The sequence below is a fragment of the Meyerozyma guilliermondii genome, genomic scaffold (assembly GCF_000149425.1).
Source record: "Meyerozyma guilliermondii ATCC 6260 scaffold_6 genomic scaffold, whole genome shotgun sequence".
NCBI classification, from domain to species: domain Eukaryota; kingdom Fungi; phylum Ascomycota; class Pichiomycetes; order Serinales; family Debaryomycetaceae; genus Meyerozyma; species Meyerozyma guilliermondii.
The window spans coordinates 959,837-982,841 of NW_001809795.1; the positions used below are offsets into that span (position 1 = coordinate 959,837).

The following is a 23,005-nucleotide window of genomic DNA, read 5'->3' on the forward strand; positions in this document are numbered from 1 at the left end:
GTATTATGGTGAAGAACGAGATGGTCAACTCGGCGAGTCATCAGACTTGTATGGTCAAGGTCAATGGTTCACAATTCTCGAACGAGAACCAGCATGATAAACCAGAACAATTGTCAAAATTGTTACAAAGTATTCAAAACTACACAATAATCATACCTTTCAGCTTTTCATTGGGTGCGAATAAAACTGCAAAATTACAGAATTTCGTAATTGAAAGCAATTCTTCATTTTACCGGACCATTGTATCGCCCCGAAATGCAATTAGCTCCTCTGCAACCTGCAAAACCCTGGGCAACGGCTTGACACAAAGCAGTTCCATAAAATGTGCACACATATTTGGTGGTTAATGCGATTGGGTTCAATGGTGGAACCACAAAAAGATTCGATTCAAAGAACATTTTTTGGTGGTTATCAAGAGTCCACGGCAAATATCGATCTTTGAACTTTTGTTGCACTTGACGGCGTCTTTCTTCAGCCTTGGAAAAAGGCAATGCAATGGCATTGTGGGTACTTATGTGTGAAAGATTTGTATGTGCTTTTGTTTCATCTTTATGTTTCCCAGAATTAAAAATAGTTTGGAGCTTGGAATTGGCATGGTTTCGTATACAAACGCAATACCAGCAGAAACAGGCACAGTAGTCGTACTTGAATTCAGCCCGATACAACTTTGCGGTTCTTTCAAACCAGTCGTTCAAATTGCCCTCCTCCACCTTATCGTCGTGGTCAACCACCATGTTGTCTTTACTGTTGTCGAGGCACCACAGGAAATAAAAGTACGGACTCAACTGGTGAGTGTGCCAAACAAGATCGATGTCCAAGGTTGGTACCAAAGTCGAAGTTGTTCCAAATCGAACCAAAAGACTCATAAATCTCAGATACCGCAAGATGGACTCAGCAATAGCTTCTCCCTTGGTGGGGGACCCGTACCAGTCTTGGTCGTTGATAGCCTCCACAAAACGACCTTGTCTCACGACACAGCCCACTAGATCTTCGTGGATTTGGATTGTATCTTCTCGTGGAATTGTGAGGTAGATGAGGTTGAATTGTGGGTAGTTTCGACCTATTATCTGCAATCTTCTTCTGAACGTGAATCTCTCGTTTCTGTTGATAAACGTCTCCACCAGTTCTGTCTTGAGTTGAGATCGAATCGGTAGGTTTTCTCTCTTTATGCAAGCATCTAAATCCAACGGGTTCTGGTTGCCGTAGTTCAAAACGAGAGAAAAGAACTTGTAAATGTAAGGCAAGGTTCTTTTGTCGGATAAATCAGCATAAAATTGACGTCTTCGCAACTGCTCATGGTTGATAGTGTCTTGAAATCCGCAACATGGCTTGACATCGTCAATCTTGAAGTTTGAGTCTGCAAAGCCAGTATCGCTATCATTTGATAAAGCCAAAGATCCACTTATTATTTTTCTGCAAATGGGGCACATCACCGGTACAACATGGGCATTTGCTTGAAACGGTTCGTCAAAGTAGTAGGCCATTTTTACTCCGTAACAGCTTAAGATATAGTTGAATTGGTCCACGTATGTCATTTCTGGCTTGTATAGTAAGGAATTGTTGTCAATTGCTTCATTGATCAAATGCAATGGAAATGGAATAAACACAAACGTCAAGAAATTGTTGCGGAGAAACGCATCATAAAATGATTTTGGGTTCAAAGCAAAGGCATGCCATACCATAAGAACGTCTAAGGGTGGTAGGTGACTTGCCATGATATCAATTAGTCGCTTGTTTCTCGTTGCTTCTTTGACATACATCAGCGTTTCATCCAAGGGATAATATTCAGGTCCAGAGTTCTGAAACATATACTTTTTGAGTGCACTCACATAGATTACAAACCTCCGCCCTGAATTGGTCACAAAAACTTGCCAAGTTTTGGCTGCACAAACAGGGTCGTCTGACAGGGCAATTGATCTTCGAAGAAGTTGAAAGCTTTTAAGTAGTTTTAAGTGAGCTTCAACTTCATCCCTGGTTGGAAAGTGCTTTTTGGTATCCGAATCGGCAAAAACATGGAAACCAAACTGACTTTTATCAGAAACCATTGCTTTTGTAATCGTCATGAATGTCTTTAAGTAGCCGCATCGCGGGGTTGGTGCGGCTGCGCGATCTACTGAAAAAGTAAAACTCAGGTGTATTCAGAAAAGAACTATATAGCTTATTTCTTAGCAGCCTTTTGAGCAGCCTTGGTGACCTTACCGGCCTTGTCAGACTTCTCAACAGACTTGATGACACCGACAGCAACGGTTTGTCTCATGTCTCTGACGGCGAATCTTCCCAATGGTGGGTAGTCGGTGAAAGCCTCAACACACATTGGCTTGGATGGCACCATCTTGACGATAGAAGCGTCACCGGACTTGACAAACTTGGGGTTGTCCTCCATCTTCTTACCGGTTCTTCTGTCAATCTTCTCCAACAAGGTGTCGAATTTACAAGCAATGTGGGCGGTGTGACAGTCCAAAACTGGAGAGTAACCAGCAGAGATTTGACCAGGGTGGTTCAACACAATAACTTGAGCGGTGAAAGAGTCACAACCCTTTGGTGGGTCGTTCTTGGAGTCACCACAAACGTTACCTCTTCTAATTTCCTTAACGGAAACGTTCTTAACGTTGAAACCAACATTGTCACCTGGAACACCTTCAACCAATTGTTCGTGGTGCATTTCCACGGACTTGACTTCGGTGGTAACACCAGCTGGGGCAAAGGTAACAACCATACCGGCCTTAATGATACCGGTTTCAACTCTACCGACTGGCACCGTTCCAATACCACCAATCTTGTAGACATCTTGCAATGGCAATCTCAATGGCTTGTCGGTTGGTCTTTGAGGTGGCTCAATGGCGTCAATGGCCTCCAACAAAGTCTTACCGGTGGACTTACCAGCCTTGGTCTCCTTCTCCCATCCCTTGTACCAAGGACAGTTGGTAGAAGCCTCAATCATGTTGTCACCGTTCCATCCAGAGATAGGAACGAATGGCACAGTCTTAGGGTTGTAACCAACCTTCTTGACGAAGTTAGAGGTTTCCTTGATGATTTCCTCGAATCTGTTCTTGTCCCACTTGACGGAGTCCATCTTGTTGACAGCAACAATCAATTGTCTAACACCCAAGGTGTAAGCCAACAAAGCGTGCTCTCTGGTTTGACCATCCTTAGAGATACCAGCTTCGAACTCACCGGTACCACCAGCAATAATCAAAATAGCACAGTCAGCTTGAGAAGTACCAGTGATCATGTTCTTGATGAAATCTCTGTGACCTGGGGCATCAATGACCGGTAACGTGGTACTTTGGAGTCTCGAATTTCCACAAAGCAATGTCAATGGTGATACCTCTTTCTCTCTCAGCCTTAAGCTTTGTCCAAAACCCAAGCGTACTTGAAAGAACCCTTACCCAATTCGGCGGCTTCCTTCTCGAACTTTTCAATAGTTCTCTTGTCAATACCACCACACTTGTAGATCAAGTGACCGGTGGTGGTCGACTTACCGGAATCGACGTGTCCAATGACAACAACGTTGACGTGAGTCTTTTCTTTACCCATTTTAAAAGTTACTTAAAAGTTGAAAAGTAAAAGGTGAGGAAATTTTTTTTCTCTTTATATCAAATGCGTGGCAAGAAAAAATTCACCCGGGATGCACGTCACGTGTCTAGGGCTGGCGCCCCGCCATATACTATAGATATATACATTTGTACTTGTCTGTTACCCTCCTAGTTTCCGTAGTAACTTTTCACTTTCCTGTAAGGATTTTGCATCTTGGTACCCCACAAAGTCCTCTTGTAGTTCATCAATGTTGGTTATGTCATGTTCTTCATCATCTTGTTCGTCGCGACTCTCTTCAAGCAATCGATCTGTCACAGTAGGAGAACCTCTGCCTACAATTCGACCAAATTTTTGACGTTTTGAGTTCCTGCGAGGCGACGGGAACTTTATGCTTTGATCTCGCCGTTTTTTCGGCGTTGTTTCAATGTTGGACTTGACATAGTCAAGCATGCTATTTGGTTTGCAAGTACCAGGAGCATAAAGACACCAAGTTAAGTCTTGAATATTAGGCAACTTTGCTTGGAGAACAATCTCCCAGATGTAGGAGATGGAAACGATGGGTATATGCCATTGTTTTGCTGCTTTTATCTTATTTTTGGAAGAAGTCACCGACACCGAACTTGATCCTGGTTGATATACGGGACAATCAACGACATCATTGGAAGGATATTCAAATAGTTTTGGTGAATTTTTCGCTAGAGATGTTTTGAAAACGTTGATGTTGAACACAAGCAAATCTCTATCACTAGTCAATGTATCACAATACTCCAAATTCAAATAGTTTATGAGCTTCTCAAGGTGTAACAATTCGATACCTGTAAACCCAGTAATACAAACTTTAAATGGTATGGTGCTAGTCATTAGTGACTTGAGTGGTATACCCCAACTATCTAGAACGATTTTGCCGTAAAATAAGCATCTTTCCACAAACCATTCGGTAACAATTGTCACAGTTCCCTGAACAGTTTTGTGTCTCGTGGAGTCGGGAAGTTTTTCAAGAAGTAAGGAAACTTGGTTGCTGGTTTTAGAAGGCACGAGGATGTGTGTAATGTTTTTCGTAGAAGGATCCACCACTCTGCCGCCGTTGGTCTTGATTACATTGGTAATAACGTCGGACTGGTGAGACAGGAACCCTAAAATCGTGAACACAAAGTTGATAAATAGGTCTCTCTTTTGTAGTGGATCTGATTTTCTTGGAAGTGATGTAGAATCCTCGAACACATCCTCGTCAGCTTCTTCTTCTTCCTCGTCCCAAGCATTTTTTCGGTGCGAAGTGGGATGCTTCAGTGTCTGGTTCAGCATAATGGACTGCCAAACAGCACGGTTCTTTTTGGTGGGTTTGACGGCCACCACATCTGTTGCAGGTTCTTCTTTTTGTGGGTTTGAACCCCGGTACTGGAACCATTTATTCCACACTTTGCAGCCGGTGCCATAAGTATAGTCGGGTTCCCGAAGCGTATAGTCACCACAGTCAAGCGCAGCCTCGCGGAGAAGTGAGTCAAACACCCAAATAGGATGAACCACCGGGATCTCCCACTCAATTGCTTTCAAGTAGCGTTTTCCTCGAGTTTCTGTAGTCACTACGCAGCTATTGGAAACTGTAAGAGAGTCGGTTACGGTACCTCCATGGTCCTGAATCCAAGCACTTATCTTTGTCACGTCAAACACGTCGTTTATAGCATGGCGACTATGGTTTCGAAACGACTCATTCAGAAGCCGATTTTCGTGATTTGCGAGCCTTGAAAGGCACACTGTAAACCCGTCAAAAACGGGTAAAATGCAATTATCTATCATTCCCTCCGCTTCATCTCCCTCTAGCCATTTGTCGTATATCGTTTTTATCGCCTCCGGAGGAATAAACTTGACATCATAACGGTTCTTGATGCAAAACTTGTACTTGTCGGTGCGACGATTTCCCACAATTAAGTAATTGACATCGCTCATTAAGTCATTATAGTGGATTCCGCCGAGGGTGGAGATCTTGGCCGAGAGCTCTTCTCGAAGTTTGAGCGGGATCGAAGTGCAACAGAAGGTAAGGCCATCAAACGGCTTCATGAAGAAAGAGCGCGTGTGGTGGATGGGTGGAAACGAGTGAGCGCGCGAGCGAGCGAGAAAAAGATTAAGTACGAGAAGAAGAGTAGGAGGAAGAGAGAAAGGAAGGGACAGGGAATTGTAGAATATAGAAGGAAAAAGCTAGAGAAGGGAGAAGGTGAGGCAATAGAAAGGAACCATTTTTTCTTTTTTTGATTTTTGATTTTTGATTTTTTTCATTTTTTGTGATTTTCACATTCATTTCACATTTGCTCTTATCTCATCTAATTTCATTTCAATCATTTCATGTTCATTTCATTCCTCTCCATTTGTTTCCATTTCGATCCTCTCCACTTCTTTTTTCGCTGGTCATCCCAAAACGGAATCGCAAGCAGATCCTGAAACTGCTGCCCATCACCAGCACCCTTGTATTAGCCGTATTGTCAACACCGCGGTACGCACCCCGTATGCAACGAACAAATGGCCTAAACTTGCTCGATAATAGACTACAGCATCGACGCATTGGGAAAGTGCATGTCCCAACAAGGTGAAACAGGAGGTGCGAATCCAAAAATAAACTGTATTTCTTTTGGAAATGCCAAGACATTGCTCGCGCACGTAACCCCTCGCCGTTAGCGAGTTTGACATGCGATGCGGACATGCGAAGCGGATGACAGTTTGCAAAGTTTAAAGCTTAGGTTGCTTACCACTTGAGTCGAGAAATAGACTATCTGGTGTAGTAAACATACCGATTGGGCGGGGTGACCGCGCTTTATCGCGAACCGATACCTAATTCGTAATAGGCAATTCGCATTTCGTACTCTATTCGCATTAATTTTAGTGCGCATCGAGTCATTTCTCGTAGTGCTGTTTCACCCGCTCGCAACGCACTCACCCGCACTACACCCGCACGGCTCGCGACTCGGTTCGGTTCATTTTCGTAATTCAAACCCCTCGGAAAACGAACTAGACTAATATGGCATCATTTACGGAAAATAGTAAGAGAACATAGTACTTTGTCTTGAATTTCTCTTTTGTTTACTCTTTGTTTCCTTTTCCCCTTTTCCCTTTCCTTTCCTTTTCTCTCCTCTTTTCTCGCATTTTCCTCTCGGTCCAATCAGCTCACATCGCCCGTCTGTTTCCGGCCGATGCAACAACCCAATCGAGCGTGCATGCGGCGCTGGCGCAACAAGGATCTGCATAATCATGAGCGCGGTCAAGATAACACCATCTACAGTAAACCAAATTGGCCGTATTTGCACCCTTTTTTGTACGGAAATCAGCCTCCATCATTGGTTAAGGTTTTGACACCCACCAAAAAAAAACCTGATTCCGCCACTAATCCTGATCACTACACAAAAAATTTTTCCTCCTATCGCCCACCTCCAAATGCGGTTGCGTAGCCCGGATTCCCCGTGCATAAGAGGTGCATTGTTTTCGTTCTATTTCGGGAATGGCCTCTTTTTCTTTTAGGTTCCGTCGTAATATAAAAGGGGCTCCTGATCCCCAGAAATGTTTTTTTTTCTATCGTCACCTGTCGAACTTTTATTCACTCGCTCATAATAATGTACTCCGCTGTCGCTGCTGCTGCTCTCTTGGCCGGTTCTGCCGTTGCTGCCTACTCCAACGATACCGTCATCACCACTGACGTCACCGTTACCGACTACACCACTTACTGCCCATACTCCACCGAGGTTGTCATCAAGACCTGTACCTTGGAGAAGTGTGCTCCAGTCACCATCACCGTGTCTGAGGCTCAAACTTTGACCGTTACTGGTGAGTGTGTCATCCCAACCACCTACACCACCGAGTGGGCTACCACCACCTCCACCGTTGAGTGCCACGAGTGTGAGGAGAAGTCTACTGTTGCTCCAGTTTCCACTGCTGCCCCAGAGACCACCTCCGCTGCTCAATCCACCGTTGCCGCTGTCTCCTCTTTCGAGGCTGGTGCCGTCAAGAACGTTGCCGGTGCTTTGGCTGGTGTTGCCGCCGTCGCCGTTGCTTTGATCTAAGAAGCTCAAAGTATACTCTAGGGAATTCTTGGTTTTTTTTTAAAAAATGAAAGTTTGTAAATGCTTTTAATATAATTTCGAGCTATGCTTTCATTGAAAAAAAGACCAATGTATTTCTGGCTGTTCTGAAATTTCCGTGAATTTGGATCCTATTCAATTTCTTCTAACGATTTTCGTGGTGCTTTCCACTACGATTTGATTCCCGTTCTTTAGTTATTATCCTTGCATATGGCTCAAATGTAATATATTATTTCATTTTTCAAAACCTGTACATTTCGCATTTTCCACTTTCTCACGACTTTCTCTTTCTTTGCAATGACAGAGGCAGAGCCCCATCCACACAAATACATCAGTATCCCACCGCAGCTTGCTCCACGAGATCCGGATGGCCTGCTGTATGGTTCTGTAGATTCCCAGCTTCTGGACGGTCAAGTTGCAAAATCTACGCCACAAATTGCATTATCGTCATCCTTTGCAAATGCTATTCCAACATTTATATTGCACGAAGAAGACCTTGGGGACCCCATGAACTTTGTAGAGACTCACAAGGAGGCTGGAAAGCAGTTTGGAGCAATAAAAGTTGTCGTTCCTAATGAGTTACGCTCGAAAATTGGAGCACCAACAACCTTGAGTCCAGACACAATCGAGTTCAACACCACTCAATTACGTTGTACCACAATGAAACAGGAAATCCATAAGCGGGTTCAGTTTGTAAACGATTTGTTTACGTTTTACCGTGGAAAAGAAGCTGAAAAGTCAGAGCCATCAACAGAGAAACCAAAGCCAGACCAAATACCAGAACCATTAAAAGTGCCAGAAATGCCAGCTGAGCCAGCAAAGGAAACAACATCGGAGCCACCTGAACAAGCTAAGAAGCCACTGGATCAATTGGAACCATTGGAACCCGTGAAAATTCTGGATCCATTGTCGGAGCAAATGGGTTCATCCCAAGAACCAAAACTGGATTTTTCTGCTCCAGATTCAAGTCAGTTGGCTTCAGCACAGGAAGTAAAACCGGAATTTTCGTCCGCAACCCCTGCATCCACAAATTTTGCAGTTTCTGATCTTTTTACAAAACTTCCAACCTTAGTCAACAGACCAATTGACTTGTATCTGTTATACCACTGCGTTATAAAGAGAGGTGGGTTCCAAAAAGTGGACCTGTGGTCCTCTATTGGCTTTGATATGGGATACAAACCCGAAGAAATCACCAAATGGAAAAATGAATTGTCTTCCATTTATGAGAAATATTTATTACCCTTTGAAAAGTCCCATTTCAGCTCCTCCAATCTGCATAAAAGATCTTTTGAAGAAACGCATTCTTATCTAGCTGGTTCTAGTAAGACTTTCAAGCGGTTCACCCGCTCAAAAATTGCCAAAGGTATACCCTTGAACCTTCCTTCATACATAAAAGTCTCGCCTACAACTGATGATGAGCAGAAAAAGATACTCAAAAATCAACTAAGTGCCTCTTCTCAGGTAAAACAAGCATTTGGTAGCATCACTGGAGACTGCGTTGACGACGAGGTTGTTCTAGCTCGTTCCTTCATTAAGGGACAGCCTCGCAATCTTCAACAGTTGATGGTTAAAGACTCCAAGGTTCAGCAAAACATTATAAAGAACAACCAGCAGACATTTCTGGAGTCTCTCGAGATCTCCTCGCAAGACTTTGAAGCGCTTTTCTGGTCTACCATATCCCAGAACTCGTTGGAGCCTCTTGAAATAGAGGTTGCAAGGCAACTATCGAGTTTTGTTCACAGCCCAAGATTTCACAGATTAACTACTCACACCAACAATGACTTTACTGAAAAGTCAACTGAAAAGTCCATGGAAGCAGCCACAAATCCTTGGAACTTGTACAACATAGCATGTGCACCAAATTCTCTTTTGGGCATTTTGACAGATCTCGACATTACCACTCAGGATATCTACCACCCGACCACTAATGTCAATATGACGTTTGGTTTTGAAAACTGGAGATGCGAGGACCATTTCCTACAGCTTTGCGACTACCTTCATTACGGCGCCAGCAAGTTATGGCACTTTATACCAGAATCTGAAATGGACAAATTTGAAGATCTTTTGGATACATTGAACCACAATGAAAATGTGGAAATCAGTCTGAAAGAACCAAAGTTGACAGCTGATGCTTTGGAGGCTATCTTGGACCCAATTGCTAGTATCGCTGATTCTACTCGTTACGAGCATAGATCACCACCGCTTGAAAACTTAATCAAGAAGCTGCCAAGAAAGAAAAGCCAGAGGAACCAGGATTACTTAGTTAGTCCCGAGCAACTTAAGAAGCATAATATCAAGTATTATACTGCTTTACAAGGTCCTGGGGAGTTCATTATCAAGTACCCCAAAGTATACTCATGCAATCTTTCGTCTGGTCTTAATGTGGGAGCAGAGGTAAATTTGGCTACTGTTTCTTGGTTGGACTATGCTTTGGTAGCTGAAAAATGGCTCTCATCCCAGCACATAATACCTGCTTTTCTGCTGTTCAAAATGCTCACCAACTTTGCAAATTTGTACGACAATGGAAATGGAAAGGTGAATTTCGACTCCCACTTTTTCCCCGTCGCCGAAAACCATCTAAGCAACAGAGTCGATACTGAGCTTGAAAATCGTGAGCTCGTGAGGAAAATGTTGAACCATCCAAAGGAGATTGTAGCGGACGAAAGGACGTCAAATATCAACAACTGGATCTCAGACATCGATATGTCTTCTGCGTTTCCTTCAAAGGTAGTCGTTACCGCCGTTGATCTGTCGTTAGCATTGACAATGTCATTGCAAAATTTTCTTGATCTCGGTGAACAGATCATGAACAACCCCGAACTCAAGGCCGAATTACACTTATACTACACGGATGATCGCTTAAAAGCATTCTGCAGATCATTGAGCTCATATTCCATCGATTACAATGAGTGGATGAATTCTTATCGAGAATTTTTCGCCTCGAGTTCAGAGCCGAATCTCAGAAATATCAAGGCATTGCTCGCAGAAGGTGACAAGATAAAGGCTGCAATGAGCTCGTCCAATTCCACGTTGAGCCAAGATGGTGATGCCAAGAAGTATTTTCAAGCTTTAGAGAACCTCAGAAACTTTGTCAATCGTGCCAATGATATCGTGGAAGAATGCCAAATAATTCTCAATGTTAAGCACCAGCAGAGAATAAGAGGTGGCTCCAATGAAGACCAGGACTGCGAGGACTACTTATCTCGGTTGTACCTGGTGTTGAAGTTGCTACCGACTTTGGGGTTTCTGAGTCCGGAAACTGAACAGATAATGGAGCTCAAGGTTGAAATTGAAAACTTTGACCGAGCTGCTCGTCTGCTAATTTCCAAGCCTAGGGCCACTGTTCGAGACTTTGAAGATTTAATTGATTTAGGAATGTCTTTCGGGTTGGTGTTACCTTCACTTTCCTTATTGAAACGTTTGAAAGAGCGAATTGGTTGGATCGAGACATACGAAACTATTGTCAGTGGTGGTGACCCATTTGCTTCGAAAGTTGACCATTACACTCTTGAGCATCTAGTGGAGTTTGCTGCTTTGGGACTTAAAGTTCTCGGAAGCAACGATCGTCCAATGCTAGCAATGGTACACCAGATCATAAACTCCAGCAAGGAGTACTCAAATGGTGTGGCTAAAATTATCTCAGTTGAATATGCCGACGAGGTTGACTTGCAGAAACTTGACTCGATCATCAATGATGTGGAAGCAAGATCACGAACTAAGAATGAAGAAAGACTTATTGCTAGTGCTGAAGTTTACAAGCAATTGATTGAACTTCGAAATCACAGTAGCATGCTTGAAAAATTCAAAGAGGTGCTGAATGGCATGAAAGATGGCATTGCTTATCAGTATCAGCAAGCGAAACATATTCAAAAGCAGATTGAAGGTTCTGGCTTGAAGTTCAAGTGCACCATTATCGCAGACAGCTTGAGTCGGTGCGACGAGTGGATTTCGTCTCTATATCAATACCTCGAGAAGGTGGAATACCCTAGTGCCTTTCATCCGGAAACACCCAACGATGTTAACGTTAAATTGACACTCCATTCGGGACTCATTAAGACATGTTGCAAAATTCACGCCAAGTGCAAAATGAGCTTTGATATGGAATCTGACAACTACTTGAAGAGTTCGTCGTACCAATTCTTCCGTGGTGACGACGAAGATAAAACAGGGGAAACTGCTGAACTTGATACTTCTCTTCCTGAGACTTCACTTCTAGAACCAAATGAACCCTCCAAACCTGCCATATATTGCTTGTGTCGAGAGGCTGAGTTTGGCGATATGATCGAATGTGACGCTTGTAAGGAATGGTACCACACAGGCTGTGTCAACGAAACCGATGAGATGGACGACGATTCCAAATATTTGTGTCCGATGTGTGCAGCGGTCGAAGGAATTCTGCAAAGCATTACCATCAAGCTGGCTAGAATGCTGGAACTTGAAGATTTTTTGAATACAGCAAATGGACTAAAAGCCGTTCCTCCCAACGAGCTTCGTTCACTTCAAGCTCTCGTTGACCTTACCAAGAACCTGAGAGAAACATTTGAACATTTCTTGAAAACCTCTGAAAAGTACGGAAAAAACGAAAGATTGGGTCGTCTTCGATTTATCTTGCGCAAGGTATATGGTGCTCCAGTATTTGCTGAGGATGTTTATGTGAAAGTGGTGGACGAAGTGAGGAAGTTACAGAGTGAGATCAGCCCTCAAGTAACCATTGCAACAGAGTCTAATACAAAGCAACATCTGGAAAAAGTCCACTACGAGCTGAAGTCATTGGATAGCGAAGATAAGAATAATCTGGTTTCTTTGACAGATGCACTTCCAGCTCAAATACCACTGCAAAAAAGTATCGAACTAGATGTTTCCGATACCCAGAATTTTTCATCTTTGAACACACCTTATTTGGCTGCTCTGGTCCCTAATTCAGGTTCTGAGTCGGTTGTATCTTCTCAGGTAATGGGGACCGAGACGTCCAGTATGGGACATTCAAGTGGAGTTTTTGAGAAGAATACCGAAGGGTACTCGAATGGTAATTGGTCCGACTCGAATGAATTTGAGCCACCAACTTCAGAGCTGTCTAGTCTTAAGGTCGCAAATGTTGAGAGCCAGAACCAGGATCCGACTAGTCAAGATGTTGATCTTGGTAACATTACCGCCAACAAAGAGATGAATATCGATGAGAAGTTACTCATTAAAGAATCTCACCTGAGCACGGAGAATGTCCAGGAAGCACAAAAGTGTGTAAAGTTGAACGGGATAAACGCTCATGATTCGGATAATCTTGAAAGAAACCAAGAAAGCCAAAATACACTGAACAAGTCTCTTGACACAAATAATACCCAAGACACAATTCCAATCACAACGGAAAATTCCATTGAGCAGAAAATGGTAGATGCATTGGCACCCGTCTTGGGCAAGGAGGCCAGATTAGAGTAAATCTTTAACTAGTAAACCAATTATCTCATACTAGTATTGTCGAGTTTCGCAAAATTCGCAGCCTTATTCGCAGCCTTATTCGCAGCCTTATTCGCAGCTTCTTTTTCGCAGCTTTCGCATTTTTCGCAGCCTTATTCGCAGCTTTCCGCTTCTATCGCGTCGCGTACAAACATGATAGCCAGCTACGATGAACGCACCATAGACGATATCATGCTGCTGGCGTGGTCCAGGACAAATGGCAGAGACGTCGAGTACATGTTTGTTTCTCAGTTACCCCAGCTTTTGGATACAATCAAATCTATGGCTGGAATCAACCAACCATTAATCACGAAAGAAGAGACCAACTTATTGACGACAATGATACGAGACAATCCCAGCTTGAAGCTATATAAAAGAGAATTGCCCCAGTTTCTATCGCGGTTGACTCGCAAAGGAAGCTTGAAGGAACTTTTTGAATCAAAAGTAGACAGGAAGACTCGTTTTAATTCCAACACTATTTCAGAGAAATGGGAACTTCCTAACGTTCTTGGAGACCTCCCGAACTTGTTTGGAGGTCGAAATCGTTCGACAAAATTGGAGAGAAATTCATTAAATGATACCAATACCAGGGACTATCACCAAGACACATATATATCACCTCCAAATTCATCACCTAACAAGAATGGAACTATCTCCAACCAGTTTGGATACGAATACGACAGCTACAACAAAAACGACACCTACGCAAAAAATGACAAGTTTGGCGAAAAATACAAGTACAACGACAAGGGCTCAGCTCCTCTGAGCAGTGGGTTTGATCCGGTTTATGGCTCCACAATTCGAAAATTAGAGGCCCAATGTGAACAGTACCAAAAATCATACAAGGCACTCGAACATCTCTGCGAAGAGTATCAACAAGAGCTATACAAACGAGGATCCAATCCTAGACTATCTCCATCAAGAATCTCTCAAGTCATTCTGTACTTGCCAAGTGGAATAGTGGCTCCAATACGAAATTCGTTAGCAGCATCATTCAAATATGGTACCAGTCGTACTGCCACTGTTACCAGCATTGTGACTTTGATAGTAATATCCACCCTAGTGGTTAATGTCTTCAAAATCATTGTGTACGCAACTGTCCTATTGCTACACACCAACGTTGACCCCACCACTTACATATACGACACCTACGATGCTGTCCCACTACGACCAGTATGGTGGAAGGAAGTAGAGTGGTTGGAGTACTGGGTGTATACGCTTGAAGAATGGATGCAATAGTACAAGGGTACAAGAAGTACAATAGTTCAATAGTTCAATAGAAAGTACAAGGTTTATTAATACTTAGTTCATCTTCTTCACCAACGAGTTGATGTTCTCCTCTCTGTTACCGTAATCACCACCTTGGATAAAGTGGTTGAACTTTCTAGCTCTGAAACCACCGTTAGGGTTGGACAAGTGGAATGGCCACAAGAAGTTGTTGGCTTGCTTGAAGTTAGGACCAACAGTGTAAATCTCGTGGATCAAGTCCTCAATGGACAAAATACCGTATTTACCCAAGTTGGCCTCGATGATGGAGTTCTCAGACAAAGGAATTCTTTGCTTGTTAATCTTACCGTAACCTCTCTTGTAGATCAATTTTCTGATGGTAGCCAAGTTGGGGTAACCGTAGGCAATGTATGGCTCAACCAACTTGATCAATTCAGAAGTAGCCTTGGTGATTCTAACAAACACACCAGCGTTAATTTGAGTCAATCTCAACAATTGCAAAACCTTTCTTGGCTTAGGAGCAATCTTGGAGATACCCTTGATTCTGACGATGAAAACCAACTTGGGTTGGGCCTCAACGTAGTAAGAACCGTTAGCCTTGGCCTCACGCTTAGCGTCAATGACAGCACGCTCAGCTTCAGCGTATTCCTTAACGTACTTGGCGGTTCTGTCAAAGATGATTTGTCTCTTCTCCTTGTTGGCCTGTTGGTTAGTATTTAGTTTTCTTCTCGATTCTCAGTCCCGAAAGATGGTTAATTGAATGACAACATCGCCGTGGCTAGTCATATCGTTGGTTGTGTATCATCTTCAAAAGGAGCCGAAAAATAAAATACTTACAGCTTTACGGGCAGCCTTTTTGGTAGCACGCTGCTCGGCGGTCTTCTCGTAAGCCTTGGACTTCTTGACTTGGGTTTCTGGTTTCAAAGTACTGGAGTTAGTAGGAATACATGGAAAATAGCCATGTGAAAAATTGCCATTTCCTCGAGAAAAAGCGATGCTACACCAGCCGGAAAGGCGGTGTTGACACTAGAACTGAACAGCCAAATTCATTCCAGGTCACATCCACTTTGAATCTCTTAACTCAGAGGAAAACAGATCTATCAGGCATCGGCAACGGAGGGTTGTGAATATCATTCGGCTGCAAGATAATCTAGAATTCCCTTGGTCGTAATAAAAACAGAACAAATGAATTCGTGGGCTCCCATTACCGGTTCCTGTGGCAATAATGCACATGGAAAACGGTTTTTTGTTGGTACATACGTAGCCATGATGTGTATATGAAAACTAAGTTCGCAGTGAAAATTTCTGGGTGAAAAAAGGGTTACACAAAAACAGCGATGAGAAAAAACGGAGCTAGTCACGTGGATGTTACGAGGGCGCAGCCCGCACAACGTTCTTATCTTGAGGTACGACCCTGCAGAACCGTGGGGTGGAAATTCTAACATGTAGCAAAGTAGCTAACACTCCTTATACAGCCGCGGCCCTGATATGGTTATACGAAACATTCCAAATCTGAGTTACCACCGATCTTTCGTTATCTGACGCAATACAGTATTTTCCCCAGAATGTTACTTCCTTAAGTTTTCAACTTCGCGTCCCAAAGTTCCAATTTATTAGACTAATTATGAAAGGTTTGTCGATATCGATTAACTAATTTGCTTGAACATCCCTGTAAACGCTCACAATGATTATTGTTCCCGGTATTGACCAAGTATCAATGGCTGCAAAAAAGAAAACTTAAAGCAGAAAAAAGGACATCCTTTAATAAGTGATCAAATACAGGTTTTGGCACAAGTATGAACAGAAAAGTTCATCTTGGACTAGTCAAGATACTACCTATACTATGCCACCAGCTTGTCTTCATAATCTTCAGACCTTAAGGTTGAGACCTCTTATAAGTGCCATAGGGGTTATCTTGCCCACAATTTCCACACCAGCTCCAAGCGATAGCTCTTTATCCACATAGAAGTCCACGGCATCTAGAATCAAATTCTTAATTTTGGTGTCATCATCCATGACTGTACTGTCTAGAATATCCACTTGCAGCACCAATAAGTCAGACCCATTATTATCAACAAAGATGTAAATAGTTCCCAATATTTGATACTGGTAAAACATGTTGTTGTTGACTGAATCAGGTAATCTGAACTCCCTGGGAGTAAAGCTCGATGAGTTCAATTCTCTAATTTTGGGTTTGTCTATTTTAACTATCTGATGGTCGTTTTTGCCAGTATGATCACTAATCACTTTAGCAGAACCAACATATTCATCGTGGAAAGACATTTCCAATTAAGAAGTCTAAAACTGAATTATTGACTGGTTGTGTTTCATGCAGTCTCTTGCCGAGATGCTTATCTTCGCACAGAAATTCGATAGATGAGAAATTTGACAGATGAGAAATTTAAAAGATGTGCTAAGCTGCCTATATAGTTTCAGCAACTCCAGCCGAGCGTACACTATGCATGTGTATGATAGAAATTGAGCTAAACTTCCAGCAAACATAAGATAAGCAATCTAGCCTTCTGTTTCAGGATGTGCCGAAGGGTATTATGCAGGGACATTTTTCACGATAAGGTGCGGCTCCAGGGAGGTGCGGCTGTGGTCGACACTTATAATTAACCCCTGTATCAGAAAGAGCAATTGTCTTGCTGATGAGTCGCTTATCGCCAGTTCTCTCTGGAGAACAGATTCTTCATGAGGTAGCCTCCAATAAACTCTACTATAACAATACTCAGAACGTCGAGCAGCCAACCATCAATGCTGCGTTAGCACAGTCTGACGACCAACTTTTAGCAGAGATCGGATACAAGCCTGAATTGAAAAGACAATTCTCGACCTTACAGGTATTTGGAGTGGCATTTTCCATTATGGGATTACTTCCTTCTATATCTTCTGTTTTATCGTCAGCATTGACGGCTGGGCCAGCCGGTGCTCTCTGGGGTTGGTTTGTGTCTTCATTTTTCATTTTTTTGATCGGGGTGTCGATGGCTGAAAACGGAAGCTCGGCACCTACTTCTGGTGGGCTTTACTACTGGACAAACTACTATGCACCTCCCAAATTGAAAACGGTGATTTCATATGTCGTTGGTAATACCAACAGTATAGCACTTGTGGGTGCACTTTGTAGTGTTGACTATGGTTTTGCTCAAGAAATCTTGTCGATTGTGGTGACCTCCAAGGATGGAGACTTTGATATTACTCCAGGAAAAACATATGGAATTTTCGTGGGTTGCGTCTTTCTCCATATTCTCATTACTTGTGCATCGTCCAAAAAATGTGCCAATCTTCAAACCACCTCCATCATTGTCAATTTGGGCTTGATTGTCCTCTTTGTCATAGCTATGCCCATTGGAGCCCGTTCCAATCTCAAATCGGGAAAATTTATTTTCACCCAGTTCAACAACTTTCTGAACTGGCCCATAGGCTGGACTCAGTTGAGCACCGCATGGCTTCCTGCTATTTGGACAATTGGAGCATTTGACAGTTGCGTGCACATGTCTGAAGAAGCCAAGAATGCAAAAAGATCAATTCCCATTGGTATTCTTGGCTCAATTGGTGCTTGCTGGAGTTTGGGAACTCTCATCATTATCATCACACTCGCTTGTATTCAAACAGACGACATTGAGGGCCACATTCTCGGGTCCAAGTTTGGTCAGCCCATGGCTCAAATTATCTTTGATGCTCTTGGCAAAAAGTGGGCCATGGCATTCATGACTCTTATTGCATTTGCTCAGTTCATGATGGGAGCGTCAATCTTGACTGCAATTTCTCGTCAGATCTGGGCTTTTGCAAGAGATAATGGACTTCCGTTTTCTTTCTGGATCAAGAAAGTCAATACAAAGTTGTTTGTGCCCATCAATGCTGTGTGGTTTGGCGGATTAGCAGCCATTGTCATAGGCCTTCTTTGTCTCATTGGAACCACGGCTGCAAATGCTCTTTTCACTTTGTACATTGCAGGCAACTATTTTGCCTGGGGAACTCCTACCTTGTTGAGATTGACCAGCGGAAAGCACAAATTTAAGCCAGGACCTTTTTACTTGGGTCCAATATTTTCGCCCATCGTAGGTTGGACATCGACAATTTTCATCATGTACACAATTGTCATGGTGATGTTCCCATCCAACCGTGGTCCCGATAAGGATACCATGAACTATACTTGTGTGATTACTCCCAGTGTCTGGCTTCTTTCGCTTCTTTACTACAAGATTTACGCTCATAAAATATACCATGGACCTCAAAAAACCGTCGATGTGCCGGTGGATATCGAGATTATCAATGGTATAGATGAGGAAATCGACGAGGATGTTAGTGATAAGGCATAATAATGTATTTCATTACTGAAAGTTGTAGTTTCCACTGACCCATCTGTTGACCATTTCCAACGCATTGTATGGTTGGTCGTGAGGAACCATGTGGCCGGCATCATAAACTCTCAAAAACGTAAAAATTCCGTGGTTCTTGACTTCACCAGCTTGCTCTCCTTGGTTGTTGACCCATGGAACCAATGGAGCACTGCTGAATGCCTCGTGCTCAGAATAGTCCAAAGCGTCGGACCAGTAGTGGTTTCCTAACCAGTTGCAAATGATGTCCTTGTCACCTGCGTAAAGCAACACAGGAACCCCCTTTTCGAGAAGCTCAGCGACATACTGCTGGAATGGCTTGGCTTCGTCACCAGAAAGAATGAAGTTGTTGAACACAGTGTCGTCGCAACTGGTGAATAAATCAACCTTGGATCCAACCGCCTTCTTAACTTCGTCAAGGTTCAAGTAGTCGTCGAGCCAGGACATTTCCACGTAACAGAGCCCTCCGTCGTCGTCGCATTGTCTTCTAATATCGTAAGGGTTCAAGCCGAGGTCCATGAAGGGCTCCATCAACTTGTTACAGTACACGGTTGGAGGGACACAAGTGAGAGCTGAAGGAGCATTGTAGCACAATTTTGTCAAAGCAGCACATCTCTTGTAGATTCCATCCATCAGGTCACAAGTTTCGTCGGAGAGAACTTGCTTGTAGCCACCTTCGCCACAACCCATTGGCTTGTAAGAAGCATGTTGAATCAATGCGTCGGTGATACCATTTCCAATCAAGACGGAAGACAATTCGAAAGTTCTGTCGGCCCTGTTGACAATTTCGCTGGCAAAGCTGGGGATATAGTGACCGGCGTAAGACTCACCCGAGATGTGGAATTTGTTGTTCAAGAATTGAGGAAACTTTTGGAAGAACAATTCCAAGAACACAAACACATCCTTGGCAGCTGCAGCGGTGTTGGTGATTTGTTCTCCGTTAGAGTATGAATAACCAACGCCTACGGGCTGGTCCAAAAAGATGACCGATGCATTTGTGTTCCACGAGTAAGGGTTGTAGACTGGTTTTAACTTGGAGTCAATAAAGGAAGGTCCCAACTCAAAGAGAAGACCGGTGGAAGAAGAGCATCCGGGACCTCCGTTCAACCACAAGATAATTGGGTCGTTTTCGGGGTCGTTTCTGGACTCGAAAAACCAGTAAAAGAAGTGCTTATCCAAAGCATCAACGTCAAGATAACCGGTGTGTTGCTTGACGGTGTCCAAACCCAAAGATTCCGGCTTAGTCTTGGCAATTGACAAGCTGTAACCTTCGAATTTCTGCGATGTGACGGTTTCGTACTGGTCATCGTTTTGTGTTGCAACCACCTTATTGTTCATTTGGTCCTGGTTCACGTGGAATTTGCTCTGGTACCGACGGAGGTACTCAAGCTGTTTTGATGGAGACATCTTGGCCAATTCTTTCCAAGCCGAACGAAGGAGATGGCGATCCTGTTCCGGAGCCTTGGCCATTTCCGATTCCAAATTGCGAAGATAGCTCAAGAACTCGGAACTTTTTTCTGCCAAAGAATCCATATTGAAAGAGTCATGGCCCAATTGCACTACATTTTCATCAAAGAACCCAAATCCGGGCACCTTAAAGGCCAGGGTCACGGCAAAAAGCGTCAACAACGAGGCAGAAAACTTCATTGTGGGGAGGCGAAATTGCGAATTACCAGCCTTTTATAATCGCACGGCCGTTTTTTGTGCGGCTGCAATACCCTGCAGGTGATACTGATAAAGACAAAGGACGGAAATTGGCAGGAATTATGGCTGACAAAGCTGGATGAAAAAGAAGATGTAGATGAGACTCGGTTTGGAAGCACTGAAAAGAAGCACTGAAAATGTATTTACGATATTGTGTTTGTTCTAGCTTTTCCGATATCGCTGTTTTAGCCGTATTATATCAGAGATAACGGGTAAAGTGGCTCAATTTGTGTCGAAGCTCCGAGCCCGAAGTAGCCTGGAGCTTCTATGTTGTGGAAAAACTAGGAGAATATGAAAAGTCGAGCAAGTGTCGATATACACTATGAATATCAGAAGAAAATCGTGGACTTGTAGAATAATAATGAATTGACTTTGTGACTTTATGAGGTCTGGACTAGACAATTTGAATGAATGGAGGTGTAGTTAGTGTCCTTGAAGTTAATAGAGTTGATCCAAGTGGTCTAAAAGTGGTCTATAGCTTACCAATTATGGCTGCAAATGCATTGGAAAATGAAAAATGAAGAAACCAAAAAAGCACAAAATTCACAAAAATTCACAAAGACTTACAAAGAAACACAAAATAGCACAAAGCAACAAACTTAGACAGAACCCCACTTCGTCTCATTCAAACCTATCCACTTCTTCTCATTCACCTTACCTTCTCTCGCTATTTCACATCCACACACCCGCTCCCAAAACAAAACTTCGCACCGCGACCACTCCAATAATGGCCAACCCCATCTCTGTTACGTCGTCACGGCACACCACCAGCCTTGATGGCGCCCTCAGTGGCCACCTCCAAAACTCCTTTATAGGCACAGGAAACCCTGGAGTGCTGGTGATGAGCAGGGTGCTTATGTCGTTGAGATCAGGAATCGACACCGAAATCGTTTGGGCACTTTCAACTTTAACCGAATATTCCTCAACCAATACCAGTCTTCTCAACCTTGAAAGTGCAGAATTTGTAGGCCATGAACTCATGAACTATTTTTTCCGTCCCTATGCTCTTATAAATGAGGGAAACCCAGTCACGAGAGCTCAAATCTCCCAGAGTTGTGATGCGTTATTATCATTGAGAAACCTCTGTCAAGATTTGATCAACCAACAGTGGCTCTCACAGTCCAAAGCGTTCAAGAAACACGCTACCGAGGTGGTCAAGTTTTGTTCTGGCTGGCTTTATGGCTCCACAGTGCATGAACCTCATCTTCAACCTTTTGAAAATGAGTTCATTGAAACTTTTAACCATTTGTTGGACCTTTTGGAGATCTTGAGTTGCTACTACATTGATAACACGAAGAACGACCAGCTTGTGCAACAGATTTTGGCGCTTTCCTTGGTGGCTAGAGAGAAAAACGTGGTGGTAAGCACCTTGACCATCTTGACCCATTTACTCTACACTCGTGACGATAAACCCGAAGATGACGTGGAAAAAACTCCTAATAACTGCATCGATGCTATCACGATCAACCACCTCGAAACCTTCGCAAACTACCTCCTTATTGCTGATAACGAACTTGCGTTAGCTGCCCTCAATTTCTTCAACCAATACTTATCGTCTGATACGTTTCACCCATCCCACGCCCACTCAGTGAGGTCTTCTAGGGGCGAGCGACTCTCTCTATTATTACAGCTCAAATCCACAAAGACGATTTTCGAGATTTTTGTCAAACAACTCCCACGGCTTATCGTCCAAGACCTCCCACTTAGTGGCGCTCCGGCTGTCCCCGTGGCCAGCTTGTCACGCCGGTCGCAACACTCGAGCATCCCTTCGCAATTGCCCCATCTCCCCAGTGAGTTATACGACGTTATTGTAAAATTTCCTGAACCGTTGAGAGCAACTACATGGCTAAGATGCTGCTACGAGCCGTATTTCGAAACCACCACCACTGCTTCTGGCCAAACCGACGTCATTCCGGGAGAAGTTACGCAAATCTCATTGTGGAAGGCATACGAAAAACAGTTTGAACAGGTATGGCAGACCGCCAAAACCCGTCCAAATCCAGATTGGCCACCACTTTTGCCGGCAGTTGACTTTATCAAGAACGTCAATTCGGCATTCCCCAACTCCGAGGCCATGGTAGTGACTTTGGATGCAGAGGGAGATCAGCCTGCAAAGAAAAAGTTTATTATTAAAGGCATCCAGCCCAGACAATTTGTGGTGAATATCGATGTTGCCAACTACGAAGCTTTGAAGCAAAAGTCGGCGTCAACTTTGACCAACACCTCAAATGGAAGTCTTCCCATAGGGCATATTGACCAAGAAAAATTTCAACACACATTGAAACAAAAAATTGAGCAGACTCTCACGCAAAACTCCAATGCCATTCCGCCACTTGCAAAGGGAAATCCAGTCAATACCGTAAGCGTTGAATTGATGCTGCGGGTGTTCAGCGAAGTAATTCAAACCGACGATTCGGGTGAACTAGGCAACGTTTTCCGGGTGTTCAATAGTTACTGGCTCCCTGACGTGGTGTATGCCAACCCTGCTCTTGTGCAGCATGGCTACATCGACGGAAAATGGCTTGGATATCTCCTTTAAATTTAGTCCCATTCTCTATAGACCTGTATATTACGTAACCAGAACACATAATTTGGCCCATTTCTCATTTTCACCAACCGGATCATCATCACTATGACCAAAGTACCATTTCGTGTACGGGCAACTGACGTCCTCCACAGAGCCAC

At 43.4% G+C, this 23,005-nt stretch overlaps 9 protein-coding genes across 9 annotated transcripts; 5 read left to right on the plus strand and 4 right to left on the minus strand. All coding sequences in view use genetic code 12, as the record gives it.

Moving 5' to 3' along the window:
* Nucleotides 1-224: 224 nt before the first annotated feature.
* PGUG_05143 (glycine-rich domain-containing protein) lies at nucleotides 225-2,063 on the minus strand (the record flags this gene model as incomplete). The annotated part of the gene is made up of 1 exon (XM_001483138.1): nucleotides 225-2,063. The coding sequence occupies one exon, from the start codon at nucleotides 2,061-2,063 to the stop codon at nucleotides 225-227; it is 1,839 nt and encodes a 612-aa protein (XP_001483188.2).
* Nucleotides 2,064-2,158: 95 nt separating this feature from the next.
* On the minus strand, nucleotides 2,159-3,232 carry PGUG_05144 (uncharacterized protein; the record flags this gene model as incomplete). Its single annotated transcript, XM_001483139.1, has 1 exon — nucleotides 2,159-3,232. One exon carries the CDS (start codon nucleotides 3,230-3,232, stop codon nucleotides 2,159-2,161), a length of 1,074 nt encoding a protein of 357 aa, XP_001483189.1.
* A 464-nt stretch (nucleotides 3,233-3,696) lies between these two features.
* Nucleotides 3,697-5,592, minus strand: PGUG_05145 (protein kinase activating protein; the record flags this gene model as incomplete). Its single annotated transcript, XM_001483140.1, has 1 exon — nucleotides 3,697-5,592. One exon carries the CDS (start codon nucleotides 5,590-5,592, stop codon nucleotides 3,697-3,699), a length of 1,896 nt encoding a protein of 631 aa, XP_001483190.2.
* Nucleotides 5,593-7,133: 1,541 nt separating this feature from the next.
* Nucleotides 7,134-7,580, plus strand: PGA26 (Pga26p; the record flags this gene model as incomplete). The annotated part of the gene is made up of 1 exon (XM_001483141.1): nucleotides 7,134-7,580. The coding sequence occupies one exon, from the start codon at nucleotides 7,134-7,136 to the stop codon at nucleotides 7,578-7,580; it is 447 nt and encodes a 148-aa protein (XP_001483191.1).
* A 315-nt stretch (nucleotides 7,581-7,895) lies between these two features.
* On the plus strand, nucleotides 7,896-13,031 carry PGUG_05147 (uncharacterized protein; the record flags this gene model as incomplete). Its single annotated transcript, XM_001483142.1, has 1 exon — nucleotides 7,896-13,031. The coding sequence occupies one exon, from the start codon at nucleotides 7,896-7,898 to the stop codon at nucleotides 13,029-13,031; it is 5,136 nt and encodes a 1,711-aa protein (XP_001483192.2).
* Nucleotides 13,032-13,202: 171 nt separating this feature from the next.
* On the plus strand, nucleotides 13,203-14,288 carry PGUG_05148 (uncharacterized protein; the record flags this gene model as incomplete). The annotated part of the gene is made up of 1 exon (XM_001483143.1): nucleotides 13,203-14,288. The coding sequence occupies one exon, from the start codon at nucleotides 13,203-13,205 to the stop codon at nucleotides 14,286-14,288; it is 1,086 nt and encodes a 361-aa protein (XP_001483193.2).
* Nucleotides 14,289-16,927: 2,639 nt separating this feature from the next.
* UGA4 (Uga4p) lies at nucleotides 16,928-18,598 on the plus strand (the record flags this gene model as incomplete). Its single annotated transcript, XM_001483144.1, has 1 exon — nucleotides 16,928-18,598. The coding sequence occupies one exon, from the start codon at nucleotides 16,928-16,930 to the stop codon at nucleotides 18,596-18,598; it is 1,671 nt and encodes a 556-aa protein (XP_001483194.2).
* A 12-nt stretch (nucleotides 18,599-18,610) lies between these two features.
* On the minus strand, nucleotides 18,611-20,263 carry PRC3 (carboxypeptidase C; the record flags this gene model as incomplete). Its single annotated transcript, XM_001483145.1, has 1 exon — nucleotides 18,611-20,263. The coding sequence occupies one exon, from the start codon at nucleotides 20,261-20,263 to the stop codon at nucleotides 18,611-18,613; it is 1,653 nt and encodes a 550-aa protein (XP_001483195.2).
* A 574-nt stretch (nucleotides 20,264-20,837) lies between these two features.
* PGUG_05151 (uncharacterized protein) lies at nucleotides 20,838-22,859 on the plus strand (the record flags this gene model as incomplete). Its single annotated transcript, XM_001483146.1, has 1 exon — nucleotides 20,838-22,859. One exon carries the CDS (start codon nucleotides 20,838-20,840, stop codon nucleotides 22,857-22,859), a length of 2,022 nt encoding a protein of 673 aa, XP_001483196.2.
* Between the last annotated feature and the right edge of the window lie 146 nt (nucleotides 22,860-23,005).